Source organism: Leucopleurus acutus (genome assembly GCF_964270905.1).
Source record: "Leucopleurus acutus genome assembly, chromosome: 1".
Taxonomy (NCBI): Eukaryota; Metazoa; Chordata; class Mammalia; order Artiodactyla; family Delphinidae; genus Leucopleurus; species Leucopleurus acutus.
Genome location: NC_139142.1, coordinates 24827833 through 24842010, shown reverse-complemented (window position 1 = coordinate 24842010; position 14178 = coordinate 24827833). Strand labels below are relative to the sequence as shown.

At 37.3% G+C, this 14178-nt stretch overlaps 1 protein-coding gene across 1 annotated transcript in view; it reads right to left on the bottom strand.

Annotated features, from left to right (window-relative positions):
• SNW1 (SNW domain containing 1) overlaps nt 1-14178 on the bottom strand; it is a 35811-nt gene that overhangs the window by 8331 nt on the left and 13302 nt on the right. Inside the window, exons 4-9 of the mRNA XM_082854216.1 lie at nt 11140-11235; nt 10941-11047; nt 9905-10009; nt 7566-7635; nt 6813-6878; nt 5078-5194 (exon numbers count right to left, since the gene is read on the bottom strand). Of these exons, the coding sequence (XP_082710342.1) occupies nt 5078-5194; nt 6813-6878; nt 7566-7635; nt 9905-10009; nt 10941-11047; nt 11140-11235 (561 nt within the window). The remainder of the gene's footprint in view (nt 1-5077; nt 5195-6812; nt 6879-7565; nt 7636-9904; nt 10010-10940; nt 11048-11139; nt 11236-14178) is intronic.

Below are 14178 nucleotides of genomic sequence, written 5' to 3'. Positions count from 1 at the left end.
AGGAGAAGAGAGAAAGGACCCAAGAAAATATTTGAAGATTATAGTCAAAAACTTCCCTAACATGGGAAAGGAAATAGCTACCCAAGTCCAGGAAGTGCAAAGAGTCCCATACAGGATAAACCCAAGGAGAAACACACCGAGACACATAATAATCACATTAGCAAAAATTAAAGACAAAGAAAAATTATTGAAAGCAGCAAGAGAAAAACGGCAAATAACATACAAGGGAACTCTCATAAGGTTAACAGCTGATTTCTCAGCAGAAACTCTACAAGCCAGAAGGGAGTGGCATGATCATACTTAAAGTGATGAAAGTGAAGAAACTACAACCAAGATTACTCTACCCAGCAAGGATCTCATTCAGATTAAACAGAGAAATCAAAAGCTTTACAGACAAGCGAAAGCTAAGAGACTTCACCACCACCAGACCAGCTCTACAACAAATGCTAAAGGAACTTCTCTAAGTGGGAAACACAAGAGAAGAAAAGGACCTACAAAAACAAACCCAGAACAATTAAGAAAATGGTCATAGGAACATACATATCGATAATTACCTTAAACGTAAATGGATTAAATGCGCCAACCAAAAGACACAGGCTTGCTGAACGGATAGAAAACCAAGACCCATATATATGCTGTCTACAAGAGACCCACTTCAGACCTAGGGACACATACAGATTGAAAGTGAGGGGATGGAAAAAGATATTCCATGCAAATGGAAATCAAAAGAAAGCTGGAGTAGCAATACTCATATCAGACAAAACAGACTTTAAAATAAAGAATGTTCAAAAGACAAGGAAGGACACTACATAATGATCAAGGGATCAATCCAAGAAGAAGATATAACAATTATAAATATATATGCACCCAACATAGGAGCACCTCAATACATAAGGCAACTCATAACAGCTATAAAAGAGGAAATCGACAGTAACACAATAATGGTCGGGGACTTTAACACCTCACTTACACCAATGGACAGATCATCCAAAATGAAAATAAATAAGAAAACACAAGCTTTAAATGACAAAATAGACCAGATAGATTTAATTGATATTTATAGGACATTCCATCCGAAAACAGCAGATTACACTTTCTTCTCAAGTGCGCACGGAACATTCTCCAGGATAGATCACATCTTGGGTCACATATCCAGCCTCAGTAAATTTAAGAAAATTGAAATCATATCAAGCATCTTTTCTGACCACAACGTTATAAGATTAGAAATGAATTACAGGGAAAAAAACCCTAAAAAACACAAACACGTGGAGGCTAAACAATACATTACTAAATAACCAGGAGATAACTGAAGAAATCAAAGAGGAAATCAAAAACTACCTAGAGACAAATGACAATGACGATCCAAAACCTATGGGATGCAGCAAAAGCAGTTCTAAGAGGGAAGTTTATAGCTATATAACCTACCTCAAGAAACAAGAAAAATCTCAAATAAACAATCTAACCTTACACCTAAAGGAACCAGAGAAAGAAGAACAAACAAAACGCAAAGTTAGCAGAAGGAAAGAAATCATAAAGATCAGAGCAGAAATAAATGAAATAGAAACAAAGAAAACAACAGCAAAGATCAATAAAACTAAAAGCTGGTTTTTTGAGAAGATAAACAAAATTGATAAACCATTAGCCAGACTCATCAAGAAAAAGAGGGAGAGGACTCAAATCAATAAAATTAGAAATGAAAAAGGAGAAGTTACAATAGACACCGCAGAAATACAAAGCATCCTAAGAGACTACTACAAGCAACTCTATGACAATAAAATGGACAACCTGGAAGAAATGGACAAATTCTTAGAAAGGTATAAGCTTCCAAGACTGAACCAGGAAGAAACAGAAAATATGAACACACCAATCACAAGTAATGAAATTGAAACTGTGATTAAAAATCTTCCAACAAAGTCCAGGACCAGATGGCTTCACAGGTGAATTCTATCAAACATTTAGAGAAGAGCCAACACCCATCCTTCTCAAACTCTTCCAAAAAACGGCGGAGGAAGGAACACTCCCAAGCTCATTCTATGAGGCCACTATCAACCTGATACCAAAACCACACAAAGATACTACAAAAAAAGAAAATTAGAGACCAATATCACTGATGAATATAGATGCAAAACTCCTCAACAAAATAATAGCAAACGGAATCCAACAACACATTAAAAGGATCATACACCATGATCAAGTGGGATTTATCCCAGGGATGCAAGGATTCTTCAACATACACAAATCAATCAATGTGATACACCATATTAACAAACTGAAGAATAAAAACCATATGATCATTTCAATAGATGCAGAAAAAGCTTTTGACAAAATTCAGCACCCATTTATGATAAAAACTCTCCAGAAAATGGGCATAGAGGGAACCTACATCAACATAATAAAGGCCATATACGACAAACCCACAGCAAACATCATTCTCAATGGTGAAAAACTGAAAGCATTTCCTCTAAGATCAGGAATAAGACAAGGATGTCCACTCTCACCACTATTATTCAACCTAGTTTTGGAAGTCCTAGCCACAACAAATAGAGAAGAAAAAGAAATAAAAGGAATACAAATTGGAAAAGAAGAAGTAAAACTGTCACTGTTTGCAGATGACATGATACTATACATAGAGAATCCTAAAGATGCTACCAGAAAACTACTAGAGCTAATCAGTGAATTTGGTAAAGTTGCAGGATACAAAATCAATGCACAGAAATCTCTTGCATTCTTATACACTAATGATGAAAAATCTGAAAGAGAAATTAAGGAAACACTCCCATTTACCACTGCAACAAAAAGAATAAAATACCTAGGAATAAACCTACCTAGGGAGACAAAAGACCTGTATGCAGAAAATTATAAGACACTGATGAAAGAAATTAAAGATGATGCAGACAGATGGAGATATACCATGTTCTTGGATTGGAAGAATCAATATTGTGAAAATGACTACACTACCCAAAGCAATCTACAGATTGAATGGAATCCCTATCAAATTACCAATGGCATTTTTTTACAGAACTAGAACAAAAAATCTTAAAATTTGTATGGAGACAAAAAAGACCCCGAATACCCAAAGCAGTCTTGCGGGCAAAACACAGAGCTGGAGGAATCAGACTCCCTGACTTCAGACTATACTACAAAGCTACAGTAATCAAGACAATATGGTACTGGCACAAAAACAGGAACATAGATCAATGGAACAAGATAGCAAGCCCAGAGATAAACCCACACACCTATGGTCAACTGATCTATGACAAAGGAGGCAAGGATATACAATGGAGAAAAGACAGTCTCTTCAATAAGTGGTGCTGGGAAAACTGGACAGCTACATGTAAAAGAATGAAATTAGAACGCTTCCTAAAACCATACACAAAAATAAACTCAAAATGGATTAGAGACCTAAATGTAAGACTGGACGCTATAAAACTCTTATAGGAAAACATAGGAAGAACACTCTTTGACATAAATCACAGCAAGATCTTTTTTGATCCACCTCCTAGAGTTATGGAAATAAAAGCAAAAGTAAACAAATGGGACCTAATGAAACTTCAGAGCTTTTGCACAGTAAAGGAAACCATAAACAAGATGAAAAAACAACCCTCAGAATGGGGGAAAATATTTGCAAACAAATCAACGGACAAAGGATTAATCTGCAAAATATACAAATAGCTCCTGCAGCTCAATATTAAAAACAACAAGCAACCCAATCCAAAAATGGGCGGAAGACCTAAATAGACATTTCTTCAAAGAAGACATACAGATGGCCGAGAAGCACATCAAAAGCTGCTCAACATGACTAACTATTAGAGAAATGCAAATCAAAACTACAATGAGGTATCTCCTCACAGCTGTTAGAATGGGCATCAGAAAATCTACAAACAACAAATGCTGGAGAGGGTGTGGAGCAAAGGGAACCCTCTTGCACTGTTGGTGGGAATGTAAATTGATACAGCCACTATGAAGAACAGTATGGAGGTTCCTTAGAAAACTAAAAATAGAATTACCATATGACCCAGCAATCCCACTACTGGGCATATACCCAGAGAAAACCATAATTCAAAGACACATGCACCTCAATGTTCACTGCAGCACTATTTACAATAGCCAGGTCATGGAAGCAACCTAAATACCCATCGACAGATGAATAGATAAAGAAGATGTGGTAAATATATACAATGAAATATTACTCAGCCATAAAAAAGGAATAAAATTGGGTCATTTGTAGAGATGTGGATGGATCTAAAGACTGTCATACAGAGTGAAATAAGTCAGAAAGAGAAAAACAAATTGTATATTAACGCATATATGTGGAACCTAGAAAAATGGTACAGATGAACTGGTTTGCAGGGCAGAAGTTGACACACACGCAGAGAAGAAATGTATGGACACCAAGGGGGAAAAGTGGCGGGTGTGTGTGTGTGATGAATTGGGAGACTGCGACTGACATGTATACACCGATGTGGATAAAATGGATGACTAATAAGAACCTGCTGTATAACAAGATAAAATTCAAAAAACAAAGATAAAGCCTTAGTGTAGATGTGCAAGAGATAATTTCCATAAGGGTGCTCACTGTGATACAGAAGGTGTACTCTTCTATATTCCATACACACGCCATGATGTATGTAAAGTTCAAATACACATATTAATACCATGATATTAATAGACAGCCAATATTATGAATGTCATTTTCTATAGCATTCAACACATCGGAATGTTTATTTGCCCCTCCCTGATACCTTTTGGGAGACATCTACATTTAAAAGAGAGAAAAATGATGAAACCTAAAAAGAGCAGCTGGCAATCTTCCCAAAATGTGATCGGCCTAGTTAATCATTATTCTGGAATGTTGTGAGGAAGCCGAACCACCAGTGGTGAGGACGGTGTACGAGTCTACGAACGCTGAGACCAGGTACAGAGCTGCAACCAGCACTTGTCATCTCTCGAACACATCCACAGGTGACAGCCTCTTCAGGTACTCAGCAGTGTAGCTAAAATAACAGTATCTTAGGTAACTGAGAACGGATTTACAAATTATCAAGAGCATTAAACAACTTAATTATAACAGATCAACCTTCCGATCAGCAATGTAGAGGGCTTCGGCCAGTTTTGCAAAATTTTCATTGATGTGAACTGTCTGCAGTCCTCTTCCATCAGCTGCCAGACGTTTATCTAATGGAATTGTATAACCCTAGTGTGAAGGAAGATAGAAAACACTGGTCACAAAAGAGCTACTGCAGAGTCTTTAAAACTAGATTTATATATGTCCGTTTTGACAACCATTTAAAGTTTTTTCCTTACATCTTTCTTCACAATTAAGCAACAACAGCAGCAGCTAACAATGAGTGCTTTATGTGGAGGATTGTTTAAGCACTTTATATCCATGGCCTCATTTAACCTTCACAACAATTCTGTAAGACTGGTAAAATTATTATTTCCATTTCACAAATAAGGATACTGAGGTAACGACCCCAAGGTCATACAGTTAATAAACAGACAAACTAGGATTTAAACTTGGGAAGTACGATTTCAGAGTGCACGCTCTGGGAAAACATTCTCATGTTAAGATTGTGGGTTATAATAAAAGGAAATCACTATCAAATAGTTAAAGTTGTTCATCAAGTAAATGTAACAGCCATACAAAGGTAGAACAAATCACTAAAATCACAGCATCTATAGGTAGCTTAATCTGCTATACTGTTCTCATGACTTGTCAGATTCTAGGAACCCTGCAAGTTTTAGTAAATGGAAAAAAGATAAAATTTGCTAGACAACTAAGATTCTGTGTTTTGAAATTCTGCATTCTACTTCAACAACTCAAGGAATACATTTGAACATTCATGTAATTTTCAGGCTTAGCTTTATTCTTCCAGATTTCTGACTAGACTCCCAAATACTGACCTCTAGTCCATAGTCTTTATTCCCAATATAAGGAAGTGTTACAGAGTCAGCTCAAGATACCATAGTTACATACATATTAATCAATCCAAACCAGACCACCCAACAATCTTTTTGTTTCAGGATGAGTGTATAACTTCTTCTTTTTTTTTTTGGACACGCTGCACAGCTTGTGGGATCTTACTTCCCCGACCAGGGACTGAACCTGGGCCCTTGGCAGTGAAAGTGCGGAGTCTTATCCACTGGACCACCAGGGAATTCCCTAACTTCCTTTAAGGAATAATTTATATTTAAACCATGGGTTAAAGTAGCCTTCTTCACCCATCAACATCAGAATCATGAAATATTATTTGAGAGAAAAGAGGAAACAGTGATTAGGAAATTTATTCTGCATTATTTTACAGATTCTTCATGACTCCTGGTAGCTTTGGTGATTAGTACATATAGTTTATACTTGCATTGTTATAAACAGAAACAAGTAATTTAAAAATTAAAGCACTGAATATATCCAAACATTTACTCTGTTTTGTCATATGATTATTTAAATTGGTTTAAATCCTTTCAGGAAGAATTTTAGATATAAATTTGAGTTTTCTAAAGAATACTATCTTTCATTGATATGTTACTTTATTCTACCCTTTCCTTCTCTATATGCTTCCAGTAACTACAATTTACTAGGAGAATCCACATGGTATTCATGTGCCTGGCATACTAACATTTCTATTACATTAAAATAAAAAGAGAAAAGTCACATAAGTTGAGTGTTCCTTCTTGAAAATCTTCAGCTAAATGAGATGCTGAGGTTTCAACTAAAGGTCCCCAGGCTGAAGGTCCTTCCTGGGTGTTTTCCAGGAGGTTCTAAAACTAAGACAAGTTAATTACCTTTTATGATTTTATGACAAGTTAATTACCTTTGCATTTTTCCAGTTTGAAATACAGGGAGGAATCTTCCACTCTTGTTGTTCCTTCACAGTCATCTGAATTGAGAAAAGAGAGGAAGAAGAGACATTTTTAGATTTATAAGCTAGCTAAAAACCTAAGTGCAATCTTTCTCTTCAAAGACAGCTCAGTATACACTACATATGGATGGATTTAGTCAAAGGTCCTAATTCCATTTGTTTGGTGGCACTATATACTATGTTCCCACATCATGGGTTCTAGTAATAACTTTAATATAAAAAATGGAAAATAATCTGTAAATTATTTTTGACAGTTATAAATGCTGGTTAGTATTTTTACATATTTAAACTGATGTGACTTCTTTCAGATAAGAAACTTGTTTTTTTAGTTGGGTAATAAAATATCTAAAAAAAGCCACTTGGACTATGAAGCACAGACCTAATGATCCCAGGTACTTCCTTCCTATAACTATGATAACATTCTTCTTGTCAAATACCAGACCCTTTTCATTCCATTAAATGCAGGGGTTAGGTTAATAATAATAAAACTACTAGCTAACATTTTACATACATTCTCATAGGCACTCTGGAACTGCATGTTATAGTCTTGAGTGGGTCCCTATTTGGTCTTGGAAAACAAATTAAAGAAACAATAAGTGTGGTGAAATGTAACTACATAGGCACCTAGACTTTATTCTGTGAGGTTATTTATAAAATTAGTAATCATGAGTACAAAAAGAGATTTTAAACTAGAGCAAAGATTACCTTTCGGCTAGGAGAATGCATGACAGGTGCAGGAGGAGAAGGTGGTCCCCGGGGAATTTTCTTATTAATCCTGAAGGATAAACCAAAGCACAACCACAGAGTGATACAGATTTTTCCTTTTATAGTTAATATGTCGTCTCCCCTCCTTATTTTTTATTATGTAAAGCTTCAAACAGATACAAAAACAGAGAGTATATAACAAATGTCCACCTATTATATAGCAACGCGTTGAGAAGCTAGAGCTGGTGTATTCAATTAAGAATGTGCAGATTATGACCTGCTGAATGAGGGGCACAAGACACCCACCCAGGGTCGGCAGATAGCTCTCTGAGCATCCAAGCTCCCACTCTGGGGAAGTGAAACCCATTGGGTTGTTTCAATTAAAGGTGCAGTTTTAATACACCCACCTGAAGAAGTAGAGTCACAAGATTTATTATTACTTTCAGATCCCAGAAGTGAGGAGTGAGGAACGAGGAAAGAACTGGAGGAAGGATAATCTTCTGTCCTAGGCCACAAGTGAGCAGGAGATGGAGAGCAGGATAGCAATACCTATTACTTATAAGGTAGTTGGGACAGAGGATACTAACTTTTCCTGGGGCTTAACTCTAAGTAGTTATAGTCACCCTTTGGTATCTGAGGAGGATTGGTTCCTCGACGCCTGAGGATACCAAAAGCCGTGAATGCTCAAGTCCTTTATTAAAGTGGCGTAGGGGCTTCCTTGGTGGCGCAGTGGTTGAGAGTCCGCCTGCCGATGCTAGCGGACACGGGTTCGTGCCCGGGTCTGGGAAGATCTCACATGCCACGGAGCGGCTAGGCCCATGAGCCATGGCCGCTGAGCCTGCATGTTCAGAGCCTGTGCTCCGCAACGGGAGAGGCCACGACAGTGAGAGGCCCGCATACCGCAAAAAAAAAAAAAAAGTGGCATAGTATCTGCATATAACCTATGCACATCCTCCCATATACTTTATTTATTTATTTATTTATTTATTATTATTTTTTTGCGGTACGCTGGCCTCTCACTGTCGTGGCCTCTCCCGTTGCGGAGCACAGGCTCTGAACACGCAGGCTCAGCGGCCATGGCTCATGGGCCCAGCCGTTCCGCGGCATGTGGGATCTTCCTGGACTGGGGCACGAACCCATGTCCCCTGCATCGGCAGGCGGACTCTCAACCACTGTGCCACCAGGGAAGCCCCTCCCATATACTTTAAATCATTTCTAGATTACGTATAATATCTAATACAATGTAAATGGTATATAAATAGTTCTGGTAGGTGTGGCAAATTAAGTTTTGCTTTTGAGAACTTTCTGGACTTTTTTTTCCTGAATTTTTTTTTACAAACTATTCTTTTGGCCATGCCACGCGGCATGTGGGATCTTAGCTCCCCGACCAGGGACTGAGCCCGTGCCCCCTGCAGTGGAAGCACAGAGTACTAACCACTTGACCACCAGGGAAAACCCTCCCGAATATTTTTGATCTGTGGTTGGTTGGAACCACGGGTGCAGAACCTGCAGATACAAAGGGCCAACTATATTTTAAAAGGTTCCCTGGGAAAGGCAAAGTGGGAACTTATGACCGGCATCCTAAACACAAGTCTTAATCTAAATGTCCAGTCTCTAGGTGTGAGCAGGGTTATCATACTGTAAAATGCCTAGGCAGCAACTCAGGAAAAAAAAAGTTGTTTTCCTCAAAAGTTGTTTTTCTCATCACAACCACTCAGCTTCAACAATTATTAAAACACAGCCAACTCTGTCATCATCATTACCCACTTCACCTCCACACTATTAACATCATTTCATTGAGCAATATACTTCTGCCTTCTTAAGAAACAGCTTTATTGAGGTACAACTTATGTACAATTAACTATACATGAAGTGTACAATCTGATTAACTTCTGACACAAATAAATACCTGTGAAACCATCATCACAATCAACATAGTGAAGATACCCATCACTACCAAAAGTTTCTGCATGCCCCTTTGCCTATCCCTCTTTTCCTCTCATCACCTATCCATACTCCCTCCTTCCCAGCAGGCAACCACTGATCTGCTTCCTGTCATCGTAGACTAGTTTGCATTTTCTAGAGTTCTATATGAAAAGAATCATACAGTATGTACTTGTTTGTGTCTCACTTCTTTCACTCAGCATAATTATTTTGAGATTCACCCATTTCACTTTCCTGCACATATTAAATAAAGTTTATTCCTTTTTATTGCTCAACAGTATTCCACGTATAGAGGCTCACGATCTGTTTACCCATTTACATGTTGATATACATTTTCCTCCTTTGATATCTCTTTTTAGGAATAGTGGTTCCTTCTCATGAAACCACCTACTTACTTGAACCTTGGGGGTTCCATCGGATCTTTCTGCATTTCCACCATTCGAATAACTCTCTGTTTAGCTCCAGAGTTGAAAGCCACTCCTTGTTGAGATGGTGTGTATCTAAAGAATGTAGATGAAACTAAAGGTATAACCAGTTCAAGTTTTCAATAGGTATTTTTCTTCTATTACAATCCTAAACTGGACTACACTGTCAATTTCTCTCACAAAGTATTAATCGAAAATTGCAACAAGATTTAGGCAGAGCAGATAGCAACAGAGATAAGAGAACTAACAGCAATTCTGAATTATAAGCACAATGTAAACTACAGTTGTATTAATTTGCAAATAATTCATCACAGTCCATTTTGAACCATGGAAGCCACAGTGTTCAATTTCACAGATAAGAGGTCTAGAAAATAGCACCTATTTTGTAAGTCTGCACCTATTTGAGGAAAAAATGCCTCATAATATCCTCAGCAAGCAACTTATAGTTAGTAGTTTTTGACTAAGCATAGGCTGTAAAACAGAAAGAATAATGGCAGCAGTCCTACCAGCTCTCAATTCTCCGTTAATATCTATATATGAATCATCTTTCCACATAAAGATTTAGTTGAGTGAAATCCCTCAAAATTTGGAAGTATTATAAGGATGCCTATTATTATATAAATGATATTAATATATTAATATTTATAGTATATTATATTAAATAATTATAATAGTATTATACTATATAATATTTCCAATATACTAATGTTATATATTATATAAAAATGGAAAACTATAATCATTGTGGTTTGCATCACATACTCTATGTAATTGTTAATTTCTAAAAACAAAAAATGTTTTAAAAATAGCATAATAGCTAATATCTTAAAAGTGGATAGCTTAAAATATTCTGCTTTCAACTGAATGCACAAAGAGTCAATAGGCTTCAAGTCATTATTCAAAAAACTGCATTTACAGTTGTGACTAAAGATGGTGAAAGAATACCAGGACCCCCAACTCCAATCACTTCCAACATGAAACTAAAACCTCCAGGCATGATTCATACCGGATATACTGAGCAGGAGCCAGTTTATCAGCTGCTCGGACTGGCATGGCTGCAGCAACCTTCTGCGATACGGATTTTTCTAAGGCTACCCTTGTCTTTTCTGTTATCTGAAATAAGAAACAACACATTGAGTGGTTTGAAAGTTAATAAAGATGTAAAATGTCATCTAAAATAATTATATATATCAATTCCCAGTTACCTCTTTAATGGCTTCTTCATCAGGTCTTTGCAGGTCTGGGTCATCTGCATTCATGACTTCTTTGGGAACCAGGTCAGTGTACTTGCTATAAATGACCTAAAATGTTCAAACAAAAGCAGGCTTAAGAAAAGCAAAGAATGAAGAGAAGCAACCTCATTAAGCCATTTCAGAAGTCAAAATGTCCTCTCAGCACACTTATAAATTTAGGACACAGATTTTGTCTTTTAGATTTTAAAACCAAGGAAGTTTAAAATATATATACACAAATTGCTGCCCTGGCTATAAAAGTTAATAATTTTCCTCTGACCTCATGCATTTAAATTATTTGAGATCGTCTAATCAAGTCAGTGTCCAAATAAATTGTGCCAACAAAATCTTATGCATCAGTGATCCCTATTTTTGAGCCTCACTAGGACTTGAAATTAATGATGATATAAACTGCCTATAGCACCATTATCTTGGATTACAAGCTCACTGGAATTTAAGTCAGGTTACTGAATAATTTCCAAATTCAGGAGGCCTAAAAAATTTCATTGACCTCACCCTACTTATAATGTTTGTCTTTTACGGCATCAACTCTATTCATAGACTAAGAAAATGAACATATGCCATGGTCAAAAAACCCAGAACACTTTCTTCCATGAAAAAAAAAATTCTATACACATACCTTATTTTACACTCATTATCCAAATTTAGGACTGTTATCTGATTGGTAGGCCTCTGCCGAACAGAATATTACTGACTTTCATGTCCATCTATCCTTTCGAATACTTCCATAATAACTTACATGGCAGATTTTATAGAAAAACAGAAGTACTGGAAATTTAACAGATAAGCAGCATTCTAGATTTTGCTGCTTGAGTTAGGAATTCTTTGACACACATACAGATAAAGGACAACTTATAAATATGAAAGAAAACCAAATTCCTGGGCACTTGAGATCTTCAGAAATTTTCTGCAGAAGAAAATGTTTACTACTATAAGTCAAAGTCTTATATCAATAATTGCATTCTACCATGACATTCCTTAAAACAGCTTAAAGGAAATTCATGCTATTGCTAATTTCTCACTCCAGACAACAGAGCAAAAAAACTTAATGGCCTATACGACCTGACCTGGCTTTGCCTACAGCTTCAATCTTCCCCTGTACCTCTCGCTCCCTCATTCTTTATGCTTCAGTCACATGGACTCTTCTGTTTTTCGAACACAACCTGCTTTCCCCCAATTCTGGGCCTTTACAGAGTATTGCTCCCGGTTCTTCAATTGGGTTCTCAACCTGAGTCTTCATTCAAAGGTCAGGTATGCAAGGGGGAGGCCTCACTATGACTACGCTCACTAAAGGAGCAACCCCTCCCTACCCAATCATTCAGTGTCACAGAACTCTGTTTGCTCTCTTCAAAGCACTGCTTACAGTATGAAATTATTAACTACTTTAAATCTTTACCTGTCTTGCCCATTAAAGTAATAACAATTATAATAGGTAACATTTATTAAGCACTTATTTTGTGCCACTGTTCTTTTGCTTTATATATATAAACTAACCTAACTTTCGCATCAACCCTATGAGGTGTGCACAATGATTATACCTACATTATTGATGAGGAATCTCTCATTCATTAAAGTATCTACAGTGCTTCTAACAATGCTTGGTCCCCAGGAGGCATTCAGTCAATAGTTTTTGTACAAATGATTGAATGTGTGACTTTCAGAGATGCTCTATTCTATGCTAAAGGTACATATATTTGGGGCCTGCAGAATGTTCTACATAAGCTGTTGATTTCCTGGAAAAACTGTATCATGACTATAGACTGAAATCTCTAGCTTGTTTTTCTCAGGAATAAGAAAAGGGATCAGGTAAGAAATGTAGATAATTTACCACAAAATACGTCTATTGATATGGGAGCTACTAGTGTCACCATCCTCTCAGAGTGTTCATTTTGGAAGGGACCCTAAAGCTCACTCCAGTGAGAAAAGCAAGGCTCAGTGCGTTAAGATCACACAGCTTGTAGCTGACCTCAAAAGTTTTACTTCTTGGGCTTCCCTGGTGGCGCAGTGGTTAAGAATCCACCTGCCAATGCAGGGGACATGGGTTCAAGCTCTGGTCAGGGAAGATCCCACATGCTGCAGAACAACTAAGCCCGTGCGCCACAACTACTGAGCCTGCGCTCTAGAGCATGCGAGCCACAACTACTGAGCCTGCGTGCCGCAACTACTGAAGCCCGCGTGCCTAGAGCCCATGCTCTGCAACAAGAGAAGCCACCACAGTGAGAAGCCCACGCACTGCAATGAAGAGCAGCCCTGGCTCGCCACAACTAGAGAAAGCCTGCATGCAGCAACAAAGACCCAACGCAGCCAACAATAAAAATAAATTAAAAGTCTTACTTCTTTTCAGTATGGAAAAAATCTATATCATAATTAAAAGTTATATAACAGTCTCTAGAAAATAATACCAAGACTATGAAGACTTAATTACTTTTACACAGTAATTGCTACAGGAAGGGATTCTACTCCCTGGTAGTTGTATATACTCAACATAAAGTCTCAATACTAATTTAGCATACAAGAGCCATTTGCTGCTTCTTATTTGGGTATTCCAAAGTTAATAACCCTTTAAATGAGCATCAGTAAGATTCTAGCATTTCACAAAGCTGATGAAGGACATCTGAAGAGCAAGATTCCTCCATGGTATTAACTATAAAACCCCCAATTTTTATTGCCTGAGAAACAAATGTGCTGAAGAAACTCAGTATATCTCAGGGGGCAAAGGGGCTGGGGAGGATTATCCGAAAAATTACAATATACCTTCCAAGGTATCAGGAGCACAAATGAGTTTTGTGAACAAGATAAAGTAATAACTCATCTATGAAACAGAAGTTTTTTATTACTGAAAACTGGCAAAGGATTGGATTGACTAAAAGGATAAGCTTGTCAGCATAGCTACCATTTCAGAGGTAGAGAAAGAAAACACTGTCTTTACAGACATAGTTCGTGAAATCCCATGAACAAGGTAATAACATACAATTTATCTTGGGGTTAAGG